The sequence below is a fragment of the Epinephelus moara genome, chromosome 13, assembly GCF_006386435.1.
Source record: "Epinephelus moara isolate mb chromosome 13, YSFRI_EMoa_1.0, whole genome shotgun sequence".
In the NCBI taxonomy this organism is placed as follows: domain Eukaryota; kingdom Metazoa; phylum Chordata; class Actinopteri; order Perciformes; family Serranidae; genus Epinephelus; species Epinephelus moara.
The window spans coordinates 17,324,078-17,341,926 of record NC_065518.1 but is presented as its reverse complement, the minus strand read 5'-3'; the positions used below and the strand labels follow the sequence as shown (position 1 = coordinate 17,341,926).

The following is a 17,849-nucleotide window of genomic DNA, read 5'->3' as shown; positions in this document are numbered from 1 at the left end:
TTAGTTCAGTCTGTAGGTGCAGAATGTCTTAATCGGGGTTAGCACGGGTGCTGGAAATCCTTAAACACATGAAGTTTTTATTTTATTTTTTAATGTGGTGCACAAAAACATCTGATATAAAGAGATTTAGGAATAAAAGGTCCAGTGTGCAGTATTTAGTGTGATATGTTTGCAGAAATGAAATATAGGTATGTTTTTCTTGGTGTATAATCACCTGAAAATAAATATTGTTGTGTTCCCATTACCTTAGAATAAGCCGTGTCATATTTACAAAGGGAGCGGGTCCTCCTCCATGCAGTCCGCCATGTTGCACCGCCATGTTTCTACAGCAGCCCAGAGCACACAAACCAGACACTGGCCCTACCATACGCATTTTCGGCAGGTTGCAATAAGCAATCCTTGCCACTAGATGCCGCTAAATCCCACACACCTTTTAATGTGATGAAGTAAAATAATTAGTACAATGTATATACAGTATGTATTGTATATAAGTATGTGAGAGTATTGTGTCCACAAATAATGAGTCTATCCCTTATAGAAACTAAAACGATTTTCAGAGTAGCATAAAATCTTCCAGTGTCCTGTGTATTCCTTATACATGCTGATATTGATCACTCCATATGTTCTGGCCTGCAGGTGATGAGATGAGGAAGGAGACTGGAAGTTCAGGTTCCTTCCCTGCTAGCATACACCCTACTGCGCAGGATACTGAACCCCTGCCAGCTTTACATAATTAGATACCCCTCAGCTGTCTCCTTATGCTTCAGAAAATGCAACAGTGAGCTCATGATCCTTTAAAATGTTACAAGAGGTTTTATGAAACCAGTCAGTCCGAGAGAAAAGCTGCTGAAGAAACACAAATGGTCAGTGAGTTAACAATCTGATAAAAATTTATTCATGATCATTTTACAAATATAACACAGATTCAATGTCCCAGTACAACCTGCATGTGCTGCACCCTGGCAGAGAATACATTTATTTGTAACAGAGCGTATTTATAATACAGCACAGCTTTTGGCATCACAGTTGAATAATGGAGTAAATGTTCTGAATAATTTCATCGTACCAGCTCATATCTGTTTAATAGCTCCATTAAAACTTGAAACATTAATCTCAGTGAGGCTGATAAGAAGTCGTGGGAAAGCTCGTCTGAATATTGGAGTCAGAAAGTGTTTTTTTTAATGTGGAGAGTTTAGCTTTGTCCTTCCCCTCTGTGGACGTAATTTAGCGTTTTTTAATATAAAACTCAGAATGGTTTGTAGCACTTCAAGCGAGCGGGCCTCGGAGATAATTTCCATTTGATGTTGTCTTTGTCTGGGAGTGGCTTTGGTCACCAGACGTAATTTAAAAATGGATTAAAAACCATCTTCCCAATATTAAAACTACATTCCGGGACATTGTCTTCGGCCGGCGGAGTCACGTTTCTGCTTCAGATTGGAAAGAAATGGGTGAAACACAGCCCGAGGTGCAACACCATTCTGTCTGCATATTAATTCACAAGACTCACCCTGAAATACCGGTCTCTTCTTAAATCTTTTTGTTATTCATACATTTCTAATCACTGTCAAAACATTCCCAAAATAAATAAGGAAAGGAAAATTTGGCATATGCCTTTTTTGTATCTAACAAAAGCACCTTAACATACAATGTGCCCTTCTATTTGTGTTCTCAAGTAGGCGTCATAGGATGGGCATGGCTTACAAAGACATTTCATCACAGGTGCCACGTACTGAGCAAACTGGAAATGAATCAGCATTGCTGAGTGATGACATTCACACTGGTGATGCATCTCAGTTCCTGCTCAAGTTACAGTCATCACGACACAATTGGGGTTTAGATACCTGTGGCAACATCTTCCCAAAATATGATTTAAAGGGTAAGTTTCCCTGTATCTGACATGGACCTTTTTGTTGAAGGGTAAGATCCTTTTGTGTAACCAGAAACAGCCCTGAAATCACCATCACAAACTCACCAGACTCCATTTAAATAATCAGTAATTTTAGCGTGTATAGAGACAGCATATTTTTGAAATCTAACTGGATGAATTAAGAGTTTATTTCAACCAAACTAGAGTTGGTGATTGTTGGAAAAGTGGAAAAAGAAACCAAGACTGCTATTGTGAGTCTTATTTTGTGTCTTGTAGACTTTTAATGATGTGTGTTTTACGCTGATAAAAATACTGTTTTTTTCAATGGAGTCTGGTGGGTTTGGTGAATGCGATTTCGGGGCTGTTTCAGGCTAAACAAAGAGGATCTTACTCTTTAAGGAAAAGGTTAATCTCCAGGATTAGATTAAGTATGTCAAATGAATGTATCTGCTTTCACGTCTGGAACCTCCTGTCCACAACGGGCTTGAGACGCGCCCTCGTTGAGTTACTACTTATCCTGAAGCCTCCTTAAGGAATCTGATCCCGTTTGATTCGGCAGTGGGAACCTCTTGCGACTGCATACCTTTGCTGACGTTGAACACAGCAGGATTAGAATCCTGGACCTTCCGCATGAAGACGAGTGCTCTAACCACTACACTAAATGCAGTATGCAGTGCTTTCTTGGCTATTCTGACCCACAATCCTCTGCATAACAGAACAAACGTCACATTGACAGAGCTGCAAACAGAGATTGACAGCTTGTTGACAGCTGCAAAGGACGGATGACAGCGCATTCGATAGACTGGTGACCAGTCAAACCGTAATAAGAGGACTATTGATTGTTTAAGTGAACATTATAATCATAAAGATTATTATTGTGTGGATACTGCATGCAACAGTACTTTTTAAAGGCAACTTCAGGACGTACTGAGAGTAAAAAGTATGTGATTCAGAACGCAGCCTTACAGTGATAATCTGAGCCTGTCAGTGGCAAAAACAAGTGCTTTTAGTGGACCTACACTGACGGTGCAATTCAAAAACCGTCGATCACATTAGTCACAGGAAAATAGGGTCATCATCATTCTTCAAATCACCTAGATAAATGCTGTCGCTTCCTGTCATCTTGAAGTTTTAAAAATAGCATTCCTACATAAGTCTGTTTACAGTAACCGTGTGCATATTGCACCATCTCATGCAGGTGGTTAGAGTCCTTTCTTTTTAGCATCATACAGGCGGTATGAGGAAATATGTTTCAGTAGAATCTCTGCCTTTTGTTTCCTTTTAGAGACAGCTTCAGAGAACAAACGTCTTATCTACAGTAGATACAATACACAGTGACGTAATCACGTCATATATCACGCTCTGTTAAAACTGCAAATCATTGTTTATACAAAGATTGCTTGGAAACAAAAATGCATTTGGTGTTTTTACATGTTAATAATCACATACATTGTGACCTAAGTCATTGAATAATTGTTTCCTCTACCTTCACTTTAAGCTCCTCTAGTCATTTAAATGGAGTAAACTTACAGAGTGACAGATCAGTAGGAACTGCCCACAGCCCTGGGGAAATACTGTCAGTTGTCTAAAGTGGTCTATACATGGTAAAAACCAGCATATGGTGGACGTCTCATCTCTGACGGTCAGTGTGCGGTCAGTCAGTGCACACACAGTTTGGTGAGTGCAGCGGAGGGCATCCAGGCAGCCGCAGGATGGTCACTTTCACCTGGAAACAGAAATAATTCACCCCTCAGATGACTTGTCACACATCATAGACACTGCTGTGCTTAATGTTGGCTCCTGAACGTACCTCGTTCTTCAGACACTTGCTGAGATACATGTTGAACTCCTCCACGCTGCTGGTGTGCAGGTCGTTAATCGCCAGGATTTGGTCTCCTCTGTGAAACAGGCACACTGACTGGGGCTGGCCCGTCCACCCAGACACACTGCGACACACAAACACATATTCTGTTTTATTTTTTTTGTATTTTATATATACATCCATACAGTGGTGTAAGGAAGTTAGTTCCACTATTACAATGGGTCCTAGTGCACGCTATCGTGCATGTATTGTCTTGACACAAATAGAGACGTGACATTGGACAACATCAACACACGGGTATATATCCAAGGTGGCAATCTGAATCACTTGCAAGGGCCTGTATCCCTACGGACCCCTCCACCCCATGTCCATATTTACACCCCTGCATCCACATCACGGCCAAATATACACATAATAATTCCATACTGTTCTCCTATTGGTGCTAACAGGCCTCTCCAGCTGTTGGCTCCTCTTAATCGTCACCACCTTGCATTTAATGACTGAAGCCTAAATGCTAATTAAAAATGTGAACCCACCCAAAAATATAATCAACACTTTTGTTTTTTTCTCCCATTTCTCACAAGCATTAATTAAGATCAAAGACTTGTTAGTGAGCGCTTCTCCTTTTCCCAAGACAATCTGTCTACCTGACAGGTGTGGCATATCAACATGCTGATTTAGCAGCATCGTTACTACACAGGTGTGTCCTGGGCGGGTCACAATAAAAGGTCAGTCTCACATGTGCAGTTTGATGACACAATGCAATGCCACACGTGTCACGTTTTGAGAGAGCATGCTGTCTGCAGGAATGTCCACCAGAGCTGCTGCCTGTGCACAGAATGTTAATTTAACTACCATTGTCGTGTCTGTGAATTTGACAGTACATTTTACCGGCCTTGCAACCGCAGACCACGTGTACCTCCACATCCAGCATCTTCACCTGCAAGCTCATCTTAGAACAGCCACAGCTGGCCACGCGCTAACTTTAAGTGGACACCAGTGATACTACAGTTGCTGAGACTGACTTAGGACACAACTCCTCCATAACCCCAGTGGAGAGGAGGAGGAGGAGTTTGACTGACACTGTCCACGTGCAACTGAAGCCATAAATACAGATGTTTGTGATTATGAAGAAGTACATGTACAGTGGTGATAAAAAGACAATTGATTAACTTTTTGTCTACTCTCCAGAGTTTCCCAGCTGACAAAAATATCTGGTCAAATATGTGTGATTGCAGACAAGAATTAAGGTATTTGGGTGTCTGTCTGCGTTGCTTCTGTAAAGTAAAAATGAACAACATAGGTTGATGCAAAGCTCCCATTTGTTATGTGATACAGTATGTTTGTTCTTTGATATATGTATAATTACATTTGATTGAATTTGAAAATCAAAGTGCAAAACAAATTGGTTTACACTACCAAAAGTTTGTGCAAACTGATGTGTTACACTGCATGAGGCAAATGGTCTAACCAAATACTTTGGGGTACCTTTGACCCAAAGAAAGACATTTCTGTCGTGCCAGTCATGCTAAATCCTAATAAATGTCAGCACATTTTAGAGTGTCTTTTCACTGTGACCATCCGACACACACCTGTGTAGTGATCATGCTGTTTAAATTTGAGAGAAATATATCTATAAAGTGCAGAGAAAAAGTCTTGGGTCTTTTATTTAAACCCAAAAGTGTTGAGTTTCTAGTTTTGTTCAGTGTAAATGCTGTCTGCTCTACTGGTTTAACTTATCTGTCATGTGAGGTGGATGTTTTAGCAGCATTGTTCCCTCATTTGTCTCACACACATCTGATGGAACAGATAAACTTCTATTTAAATCAATCCAGCTGTGTTTCACTTGCACTTGACCCATGTAAGCGACTGTGACCTACATTCAATTCTGTGCCTGAACACATCTTGTGCAGACTCTGACGGAGGACTGAAGATGCTGCTCTGCTGTCATGCTGCCTTCACTTCACTTCACATTTTGTCAGGCTCCAAAAATATATTTTATTTTCTATTCTCTAGCTCTTTAATTGAGCTTTAAAATATATTTAAATGTCCTCTTACAATGTGTGTCTTTTGCATTTTGTCTCGATGCTTTTAATGTATCATGTAGAACACTTTGGATTTGGATAAATAAACTTGCCTTGCCTGTTAGAATCAGCTCAGAGATACACAGATACCTATGCTTCAACAAAGTCTAAAAAAAAAGGCACAACAGCGACAGGCCTCACATGAAAATCCAGCCACTTTTTAGTGTAACAGCAGCTGAGAAGTACACCAGTGTTCTTTTCTACATGTTAGAGGGGACTGAGAATTTGTATTTTGTGCTACTAAACCAATTAATGCAAAGAACAGCTGCTAAATCTCAGTGTGAATGAATGCCCAAATTTCCACACGATGCAGCTGAATGCTCTGAGTCATCCTGCACAAATGAACAGACAGCTCCTGCAGCGAAGCATTACGCCTGTTTTTTCAGCCACGGAAAGAGCAAATAAGGACATACGCCGTTGCAGCCAGCGTTTCCTAATGTGAACTGTGTTTTTAAACAATGGCAATTTGTTGGACGAGGACAAACGTGCAGTTAACCAGACAGACGGACGTGTGGCAAACACGTCTGTGTCTTAAGTGTTTTCATTATTATTAATGCATACAGAACAATAGTACATTTGTTAGGGCTTTATATCTCAATCTAAGCCGTCTACTATCTGAGACTGTTTTTACATTTCATTTTCTGCAGTGAGGTAAGTCGTCCCTCTTTCATAGACAAACTCACCTTGGTTTCCCATCCACTTCTGTCAGTGTCAGGTGTTTTTTCAAATCCGCCTGCTTGACCTCAAAATCTCTCTCCTCCGGGCTGATGATGTCAAGGCTTAAAGGAAAAGACGACAAAAGCTTTATGTAATGGTGCTGAATACGTTTCGACACTTTGAAATAGAGACATGCATTTAAATCTTGACACTTGACACCAGAGGCAAATGAAATACTTGTAGGAGACATTTTATGGATTCCTTAGTTAGCCTATTGTGTGTGTCGCATGTTTATTTTAGGTCATCTTTGGTAACATAAGTTAACAAGTCCATGATTTAAAGGTACACAATACCAAATAAAACAAGACTGAAACCTTTGATTCCTCAAATGAAACCCTGTCAGCCTCGGGTGAGGTGAACAAGCACACAGAAGCAGCAAATTCTGCTTATTATTTCCTCCTTCCTTCATTATAGTGGCACGGGTGTCTGCATAGATAAGGACGTCTAATTTTCTTTGAACAACTTATTTAAATTCTGGTCGCAAAATCACCTTAGTTACTAATGTTTAATGTCGAGCGCTACCTTTTTTTTATTCACCCATCATCATTACGCCATCTGCTTGCAGAAACCTTCAGAAACCACTCCAACCAGTCCGGCAACATGTCAGCGTCGGTCCCAGCATTCCTCTCTGCTTATGCATTTTACTGAGTCACGATTAAATTTGTTCTCTGTAACCATTACAAAGCTGCTTCTGACTCTTTCTTTGGTAACAGCACAGATGCATGGGCATATTATGAGACAGTGGGCCTCAGGGCACAGACATGCAGAAGACACCACCACAACCACCTCTCATACACAGGAGCAAGACACACAGAGTTTGTGGTGGTTTTGCATCTTTTTGTTGTTGATTTATGTGTCACTTTGGGCATGTTGTGTCTGTTTTGGTAGTTTTGTGACTCTTTGTAGTCGTTTTGTGTCTCTTGAGGCCATTTTGTGTCTCGTGGTTGTTTTGTGTCATTTTGTCTGCCTTTTGTGTCTCTGTAGTTGTTTAGTGTTTTGTGTCTCTGTAGTTGTTTAGTGTCTCTTTGAGGCCATTTTGTGTCTCTTTGTAGTCCCTTTGTGTGTCTTTGTAGTCCTTTTGTGTCTCTTTGAAGTCATTTTGTGTCTCTTTGTGGTTGTTTTGTGTCATTCTGTCTTCCTTTTGTGTCTCTGTAGTTGTTTAGTGTCTCTTTGAGGCCATTTTGTGTCTCTTTGTAGTTGTTTAGTGTCTCTTTAAAGTCATTTTGTGTCTCTTTGCAGCCCCTTTGTGTCTCTCCGTAGTCCTTTTGTGTCTCTTTGAAGTCATTCTGTGTCTCTTTGTGGTTGTTTTGTATCATTTTGTCTTCCCTTTGTGTCTCTGTAGTTGTTTTGTGTCTCTCATTATGGTCATTTTTTTTGTCTCTCTGTGGTTGTTTTGTGTCTCTTTGAGCTCATTTTGTGTCTTCTTGTGATTGTTCTGTGTCTCCCTGAAGTCATTTTGTGTCTTTTTATGGTTGTTTTGTGTCTTTTTGAGGTCATTTTTGTCTCTCTGTGGTTGTTTACTGTCTCTTCGAAGTCATTTTGTGCCTCTTTGAGCTCATGTAGTCTTTTTTTGTCATTTTGTGTCTTCTTGCGGTTGTTTTGTGTCTCTTTGAGGTCATTTTTGTCTGTTTGTAGTTGTTTTGTGTTTCTCTGTATTAACTACATGTCTCTTTGAGGTCATTTTGTGTCTTTTTTGGTCGTTTTGTGTCCTTTGAAGTCATTCTAATTCTTGCTGATTGGTATGTGTTAATTTGAGTGACGTTTTGCAGGTGGTGGCCACGGGGGCCCTTGACACTTTGGGCCCCTGGGCCTGTGCCCGGCAGGCCCATACAGTAATCCATCCATGCACAGATGGGGCCACAGTGGGGGTTTCGAATGTGACCTTGTACTATTTAAAAGTAGAGCAACTGCCCAATGAGTGCTCTGCTGCAGCTGATTATTACATAAAGTTAGACATAAAATGTCCCTATATGTAGTGTATGCTTATGATGAGAGAGAGGCCCTAAAGGTGGTGGTACTTTATTGGGTTAAAATACTTTGGAATCTCACCTTTCAGTTGAACTTAGTTTCTCCAGTGTGGGCACATTTTGTGACTCCAGCATCTCCACAGGAGAGGTGGCTTCATTGTCACTGGAGCTGCTGCTGAAGTCTGACGTCAGACGCGTTTCTTCTCTGCAAAAGCAAATAACAGCATGAGGGATTATAGCATCAGATCTTGGTGCATGTCTCATTCAGCTTCCTGTTGCTGGTGTTTTCTTGGTTTACATCTAACAAAAGTCCATGAGACAGCTTGGAGAGACAGTGGGAATAAACCACAACAAGGCCCTAATGAAGCAGGAGCCAAGGCCAACACTTTATGTTGAGTATGAAACGACACAGAGGAGGAACACCGCTGAATCTGCGTGATCTGTGGAGGGGGAGTGACTCACAGCTGGATAGCGTAACGACAGATTTTGGCGCTGCATTAGAAGCCTTAGATGATCGGAAGTCCACATTTGCCCTTGTGGCAGAAAATAACAACAATAAAGAGAAGAAATGGCTGACAGAGGGTAAAAGAGCATTGTACTCTCCACAAGCCAAAAGACATTTCTCTCACTTACACATAAAGGGGACCAGATGCCTTGAGATTTATTAAAAGTAGTTCATAAAAGCAGCATGGGAGAAGCAAATCATTCCCAAATCTCTGTGCAGGCGCAGTAGGAATTCTAATTAAGAGGCACTTCAGAGAGGAGGTCTTTTGACCCATATGCCAAATGTAAGATGTTCTTCAGTGTGGCAGCTCAGCGGGTGTCCAGAAATCAGACGTCAGTGGTAGATGCAGAATTATCACACAGTTTTGCATAATAGCAAATTTAGGAAAACAAACAGCAGGAAAGAGTAGTTTCATACAGGAGATTATGGCATGAAACAGCTGGAAGAGGCACGATGTAGATTTTAAAAAATCATTCGCCTGCTGTATTGGTGATTAACACAATGGTCTCAGGGCTTTCCTAATTTCTCTCTTTTGTGCCTCCTCGTGTCCTCTCTCCTCCCTCATCCTGCCTGTGACCCAGAAATCAATCTCTGGTGCCATCTCAAAGGATGTCTCAATATCTAGAATGCATCTCAAGGAGTGAGAAGAGAGGAGGCTTGCTGAAAGAGTTGAGTGACGATGCACAGGTGTATCCTTTGCAGAAGTCTTTTTGGCACCCATGATATATAAAAGAGGTGTGACCCACAAATGGTTATGCAACTGTTCCGTACATTATACTTAACTGGCGTTGTTTTAAAATTACAGCTCTGGAGCACGGATGTCTCCTTTTGCTAAATGCCTGTTTCCTCATCTCCTCTCTCCTTGTGTCTCTTTAACCCACTCACCAGAATAAATGTTGGCAACAGGTCCCTAAAAAAACAGCTTGTTGTAGGCCTTAAACAGTGGTCTGCAGCTTGGCAGCCATCTTGCCTAGGTGTCACGTTCTCCACATTACCCCACACCTCCCACTTTCTTTGATATGATACGTATGAAACACACAAATCTAACATATCTGCAGAAATGTACAATGCCAACATTTTCTCCTGGCGAATGGGCTGGTCTTGCCTCCTCCACTCGCATCTCAGGTAGGAGGGACTAAGACACCCACCCTCCTTTGAGACTTTGTAGGAAACAGCAGGTCTGAAACACTTCACATTGTATAAAAGATCAACTCCAACATAAGGAAAAATGTTTTCTGATGGTAACATCGCCCAAGCTTACGTGTAATACAACGAATTAATCATCAGTAATTAGCCCGTGATAAGGGAGCAGAGAATACTTTTTGTTTCCAAGGGGATTTCTGTAATTTGACATCACAAGCAGTGACTCAAACGTGCAGTGTTGTTTTACCAGCCTTACAGTAAGACAAGGAGGAAATGGGATATTATTTCTCTTCCAGATGAAAAATAAAACACACCTTTCCTCAAGTCACTACACGCAGGGGTTTTCCAGCCACAGCTTTCCATGGTCCGGTACGACCTGTAGCTTACGGTTAAATGTTGGCTAATGTTTGCCAAGAAAGATGAAAGTTGTTTTATGATGGGCCTCACTGAGCTGGTTTGGTTTATAATGGGGGGCAGTTACCTACGTGTAGTTCAATGACTAGTTTCACTCAGTGTCAGTTCAGGTGTACCTCCGTGAAACAATATGAGATTCCGTGATGTAGTTTGGTTGTAGTTTAATTTATAAGCTAGTATTGCAAGCTACATTTGAGAGAGGTAAAGATGTAGTTAAACTGCTTTTCATTGTGAAGTAGCTGGTAGTTTAGTGAAGATTCCCTAATGCTGTTAGCATTTACCATCATCCCATAATTGTCATTTTTTAGCTGTTTTAGCAAAAGCTACATAACATCACTTTGCCAATTAAAGGCACACTATGCAGCAATTGTGTTAGTGTTTGTTAACAGTATCGTAAACAAATGTCAAAATGAAAGTGAACGCCAGTGCCAACTGCTGATTCACTTCTCTGGTAGTTGCCATGATATACTGTAGATCAATGGTTTTCAAACTTTTTGTGCCCAAGGCACACCAAAGGGTGAACCACAATCTCAAGGCACACCTGTATTTATATCTGTGCACAACAGCTTCTAAGACAAAAAATAAGAAAAAATAAGTCAGGTAGCTTTCGTGATACTGTCTACTGACAGTTTTCTTTTTCTCTTCTCTTTTGGTGGTAGGTCGTCTTTGCTGGAGCCTTGCTGTAATTTGCTCTATACAATAAAGCGATCCATTGTCCCACTCATAGCCTTCTCCTTTTAAATGTTATCATCCCTCACACTGGCTGCCAATCAGGGCTTTTGATGTGTCACACACTTATAGTTCCCTCATGCGAATGACAGCAAATAGGTACCCCATGAAGGTTTTTTTTAATTAAATTGAATTAAATGACATTTTTTTGCTAGAGTTTGGCTCTTTATTAGGAAATGGGTGAGCACAACATACTGATAAAATTGATTAAAAACTCATTCATAACTTTTTGTATAGGCCCACTTGAATATTTCCATAATAATGTGTGGTTATCACAAAATCCCACGGCACAGATCCACTGCTATAGGCTATTTCAAAACATTGTCCATGATTTTTGTAGCTTCCTCTTGGATGCATACTGCTTTCGGTTTGGCACCTGATCCCTACTTTTTTTTATAAAGTCCTGACCTCACTTGTGCACTTTGCCCACAAACATTCCAAATACAGCAAAATAAGAAGAAAATCAAAAACTACAGGCACAGCATAGAGTCTCTGCAGGTAAATACACCACCACACACTTCTAATGGGTCCTAAGTGACGACTGAGAGGAATTACTTCTCTACGAGTCTTACTTCTCTACGAGTACTTTGCATGGATGTGAAATATGACTTATTGACATCATATGAGTTACAGCATGCACTACTATCTTATTAGGGAACAGCTAAGATGTAGGAGATCGGTTACACCTGACCTGTAAACTTATGCAAGGTCTATCACCACACCCATTTTCACTGCTCAGTTGTGTATAAATCTTCAAAGATGATCAGTGCCATCTTGTTCAGATGTAACCTCTCACACAAGCTGCAGAGATATGTTTAATCTAGTCGAGCACATAAGTTGCTGAGCAGGCTCTGAGGTGCCTCTCTTAGATTCTTGACTGGTCTTGGAGTGTCAACAGCTCTGTGCTGTATAAATAACACCCTCCTTGTTGTCAGTCTCGCTGTTTGAGCCAATGAGACCGCTGGTTACCTCTGATGATGACTGAGCTATTTTGGTATCTGGGACACTGGCAAAACATGTTACACAAAGAGCAGAGGGCAGTGACACTGAAGACAAAGTGAAAAGTCAAAAATACACACACGCCGCCCACGAAAAAGAAAAAGCAGTTAATCTGAGCCCTACCTGTCCTCCGCTGCTGTCTCCTCGTCGAAAGGGGGCAGTGGGGAAATCTGTGTCTTCAGCTTGTCAAAGGCCTGAGTGACAGTTCTCATCAGGCTGCCCTTGGTAACCTCCTCCACTTCACGGTCCCTGGATGAATTGGCACAATGAACTGCTTTCAGTTTCAACAATACTCTGCAATTATGTGTAATTACAAGGAAATGTGATTTGTTTTTCAGTGATAAGTAACTTTGTGAATGATACTTACGCTGCCTGAGCCACTTGTGCGTTAAGTCTGACTTCCAGCATCGATTCATATCTGCAAGAGACAGACATTCAAAATAAGAGACAATCTACTAAATACATCAGATCGACACGGAGTCACATACGATAACCAACACTCACACTGAGTCCAAGCTTTTGCGACGGGTCGAACCATTTGCCCCTTGTGATTGCATGTAGGCTCTCGGATAGTCGTAGATTGGATTCACTGGCGCTGATGCACGTCTTTTGGCATAGCCGTCATCCTGCTGTCCAGTCACAAAGCAATATGACATACTTTATGCAACCAAACAAACAGTACAGTCCTCCATCATATCTCTTAAATAATTGTCATTTGAATAAGATTTATGTTGAATATTTACAAGCAGTCAAGTGAAGCACCTTTGAGTTTTCAGTGTCGTTATCCATGGCATTTGAGGATGGGTCGGACATGGACCGAATTTTCAACGCTGCCTGAATAAGAAAAAAACAAATACATTAAAGTATATAGACAATATTCATGTGCTTGGATTATTCTTCACACAAATAAAGCAATCCCAGTGAAAATGTGCAGTGTGTTGCTTTCAGTCCATTCATCTCAGTGTCCCTGGGTCAGATGGGTTAAACCTAATGTAGCTGGGTGCATGAGTCGTAACAGTCAGTCAATAAGGAACAATATTTAAAATCCTGTGGGGGTCATTTCACTGATAGTGATCTGAATTTCACCTCGATAAACCAACAACAAGCTGCTGTATATTAACCCGGGTTGATATTAAATGAGAGTTAATAATTCTTACATTTTGTGAGTGATGTCATTCTTAACTCTTGACTTAATCAGCCCCATGTGTGTCTCTAAAACGATGACTATATGTAGAGGTTGTGTCGATAATTTATATACAGCTCAATAGTAAGGATACATGGATTCACGTGTCTTTCCTTGCCCAAAAAGAAACCGACCCATCAAACAGATTCACACAAAGGAATGTCATGACTGACTGATGTCGGCAGCGTTGATGATTTGGATCTAGTATCAAATCGACAGGATGCATGCATTTAGGAAGTTTAGCCAAATTCATGCAGAGCTTTAGTTGCAACATAAAGGACCAACCTTGTCAGACACAGCGTCAGAGCTCTGCTTTCTCCGCAATAGTGGGTTTGAAATAACCTGGTAGAAACAGGAAGAGAGTCTATTTTCAAAAGTCAAATAGAGAGTTGATTGATTAGCATGGTCAATAGATGATTAATGTCACTGTTCCAGGGCTGAGTGTTGCGTTCGGCAGGGGCACTGAGGGAATTTAGACTGAGCAAGTTCTGAGAGCATGGAGGCAGAGGTTGACAGCAGTAAATAAAGCTGAGGTAAAGCAAATATTTCGGAGTTAAAGAGGAAAAAATTGGATGATTAGATGATTAAACTTGTGAGCACTAGCATTCGTCAATATCAGCTGGTTAGAGACGACAACATCAGTGTTTCCTCCACTCATGCTTCTTTGCAATTGGTTAAGGCTGCATCTTTCATTAGTCAAAGTTCACCAAAGTTGAACTGTACAAGATGCAAAGATGTGAATTTGCTTTGCCACCAGAAGCAAATGTTTTATTGCCCCTGAATAGAAGTAAAAGGGAGGCGAATATTCACCAATTTTGCATGTGTAACTGTGCCCTAAATGTATTTTCCATAATGCTATAGCACTCATTTAATGTTTGTGGTCAACAGATGAGAAACAGACTTTACCTCAATTGTCTGCTGTCCATTTGTCATATCCTTTAGCAGAGACAAATAATTATTCAGTTGCTGACAGTGGTCAAAAAACATGAAAGATACAAAACAAAGTGCAGTGCAAGAGACGCTTTGTCTCAATAAGCTGTTAAAAAACATGATAAAGAACTAAAATCTCAATGTACCTCTGAACTCATACATTTATGCGGCCGGTTTTTCAGGGCTTCAAACAGGTCAGAGAACCAGCCGTCCACTTCCTCGCTAAAAGCAAGAAAGGGCAAATGAATCACTTTGAAACCTAATTCTAAGTCTCCACAAATGACGGCTATTACATTTATTTTGAAAATTCATTTTCAAAATCAATACAAAGTGGAAATGGTGACATTTAGCAACGATTTGGAGCGAGCGGAGAGGAAGGTAAAGCCATTATCAGCTGATGGACTGTTGCTAAACAAGAAAGCAACATAATTTCTTTCTGATTGTCAAAACTCCCAGAATAGTCAATGACGTGAAGGGCAGGTGGAAATGTTTAATGAGGCGCTGTGAAAGTGTCAGCGGGGGAAAAGAGAGGAGGACTGGCCGACCCAGCTGTGTGGCCTGTGAGTCCTGGTTACACTGACTTTCAAATTAATGCAGTCCATGTATCTAGGGTGCACATTATCATGACAAAATCAAAAACCATCTCTTTTGAAAAATGTATGCTAGTGTAAAAAGCTGCATTTATGCACAACTGAGCTTTATTTTGAAAATATACCCTGATAAACTAGGATTAAAGTTCACAGAGAACTGATAACAGGCTTTTAATTAAGATTCTTTATTCTCACATATCCCAAAAATATCGACTTAACTATCAAGTATATTTGTTGAGTAAAAAAGAAGACACGCTAGTGTATTCAGGGCCCCTATACAGCCCCCTAATTCACCTATAGGAAGTGCCACACACCCCTGTGTGTATCTACCTCAAGTGTGGTATGTCAGGTCTTTTTACAGTACAGTATCGTAAAATGCATGGAAGTTGCTGAAGGAGCTATAAATTCCATCTCAGTGCTTTATATTGCCTGTAAAACAAAAAATAGCTGACTGACCTGGTTTCCCCGACGAGGAAGTAGTCCCGGTTGGCCGCCCTGATGTACAGCACACAGGATGGTGAGCACTTGAAGCTCTTCTGCACCCACGGCCATCTTGGATGGTTTTGAGGGCTCACGTACAACAGTGAGATGCTGACAGAGGGACGCAAATGATACTCAGATCTATACTAAACATCTTTTACATACATTAGAATAATTATTTATCAGTGGATTGATATGTGGGAACATACTGCGATAAGTCTATCCCTCCAAGAGGCCTGTCCTTTTCTGCTGGACTCCTGAAGTACTTCAAGAGGTGTTCCTGCTCACTGATTTTGAACAGCACAAAATACCTCTTCTTCCATGATTTCTGCAAGAGAAACATGATGGAAATGATTTAATTAATAATGAAATTTAATTTAAAAAAAAAAAAACACACATAAAGAGCTGCAATTAAGTGCCTCCATTGTGCCAACTCCTTCACCTCTGCCTTCAACCGTTTTTGGGGAGGAGACTTGAACAGGTATCCAGATCTCACTTCTGTTGTAGTTCCAACTGGTCTGTAGAACACCGCACTTCCGCCTGAGGGCAAAAGAAAAGGCTATTGTTTTGAAATCATTTGCTTTAAATCTTGTCTTAGTTTGCAGAGCTCTTTAGCTTTATTTTCCTGTAGGTGCTATCTGGGAAATCAGCAAACGATTTAAAGAGGGAGAATGAACTAAAAAACATTAAAAATGCAGATTAAACAAAAGACAATCTATTAATAACTGTGTTAAACGGACATTACACTAGCACATTCCACCTTGCCTTGTCAAATGAATCTTTAGCGACTTGATAAAATCAGCCGTAAGAACAGGTTTTCAGAATGTGGCACCAACATAAATAATAATAAATAACACCTAAATCAAACCACAAAGCAGACTTCTACCTGTGCTCTTACTCCTGTGCATCGTGACACCACACCTAAACAAAAAATAACACAGGAATGTATCAGTCTCTGCCACTTCAAACAGCATAAAAATATCCAGAAGGAAATAGTTAACCTTTTAAACAAACAATGTCGGGTTTAAAAATAGGCTCATGCCTCTGCAAACCACGGCATGAAACAGAGCTCTGTTCACTTTAAGATGCAGGTGTACATGTTTGGGAAAAACAAATCAGAATTCATCTTAATACTTACTGATTTAAAGACGCTTTATGGTAGAGGCATATGTGCAGTAATTTAAAAAGTATAACTACAAACATAAAGTATCGTAAAACTCAAGAGAATTCATTGCCGCACAATTAAACATTTCTCAAAACCGGCCCAAATGTGTGTAGGAGAGTGGATGCACATTAAATCTGTACCCTGTCACAAAGCAGTATAAATAGGTAATAAAACAAATAACTCATACACAATATGAACTAAATACACTGGCTATGAAGACAAAGAAACCCGTAATATTCTTACCTGTGGAGCACCTGTTGAGAGAGTCTGCTCACCTTGCTCTCTATAACAATAGGTGTTGCTGCATGAGGAAGCTGTAAGCCGTCCCACACCTGGCACACAGTGAGGAGATATTCATACTGGGAACTGGAGTTTCTGGTTCCTCCTCGGTTGCTTTTAAGGTCTTCCTGCCGTGTTGTTTAGCTGTAGAATTCCACAGTGGGGTTCCTTAAGGACCTCGCTCCACCTGATAAAAATATGCAGAATATTTTTATTAATATATTATGGTTTTTACATTTCAGGAAATAAGATGGCGTGCAAATTTATGCAGATTACAGAATATACTGCTCTGTAACATGTCATAACTCCAAGAGATTTACACACCTTACATTCAACTGATAAAAAGTTTTGAGGCTGCAGGTCCTTGAATGATGTCAAATCATCCCATGGACAAGTCAATATGCCTCGAAGTGACACTGTTACTTATAATATGAATGATTATCCTGATCAGGAAAAGTGATGTCATCATCAGTGATCTGATCAGGATGTCTCCTGGGCGCCTCTCGTTAGAGGTGTTACGGCCACATCCCACTGGTAGGAGGCCCTAGGGCAGACCCAGAACACGCTGGAGGGATTACATATCTTGTCTGGTCTGGGAACGCCTTGGGGTCCACCAGGAGGAGCTGGAAAGTGTTGCTGGGGAGAGGGACGTCTGGGGTGCTTTGCTTGGCCTGCTGCCCCCGCAACCTGGCCCTGGATAATCAAATGAAAATGGATGGATGCTTATTAATTGCAATATAGTTCATGCACATGGGGGCAAAAGGATGAGAGCCACTGTTTTGACATATTATGTTTCAGAAAGTCACAGTTTGTAGACTATTTTAATGTAGTGTTTTGATTCTTCTGGTTGTAAACTTAAGATGAAGAACCAGAACAGAACCTCTAAAGCAGTGGTTTCCAACTGGTGCAGCCACGGGGTCCAGATTTCTCCTCAGTCATCAGTTTGAGGTCTCACAGTTTAATACATGCAGTGTC

At 40.7% G+C, this 17,849-nt stretch overlaps 1 protein-coding gene across 1 annotated transcript; it reads right to left on the bottom strand.

Annotated features, from left to right (window-relative positions):
- Window positions 1–892: 892 nt before the first annotated feature.
- On the bottom strand, window positions 893–16,937 carry LOC126399875 (pleckstrin homology domain-containing family S member 1-like). The gene is made up of 16 exons (XM_050060196.1): window positions 16,839–16,937; window positions 16,317–16,351; window positions 15,873–15,970; window positions 15,640–15,758; window positions 15,407–15,541; window positions 14,507–14,582; window positions 14,337–14,366; window positions 13,716–13,772; window positions 13,010–13,081; window positions 12,752–12,876; window positions 12,615–12,665; window positions 12,371–12,496; window positions 8,540–8,662; window positions 6,457–6,552; window positions 3,678–3,813; window positions 893–3,593 (listed from the first exon to the last, which is right to left on the bottom strand). The coding sequence occupies exons 2-16, from the start codon at window positions 16,336–16,338 to the stop codon at window positions 3,522–3,524; spliced, it is 1,338 nt and encodes a 445-aa protein (XP_049916153.1). The 5' UTR covers window positions 16,339–16,351; window positions 16,839–16,937; the 3' UTR covers window positions 893–3,521.
- Between the last annotated feature and the right edge of the window lie 912 nt (window positions 16,938–17,849).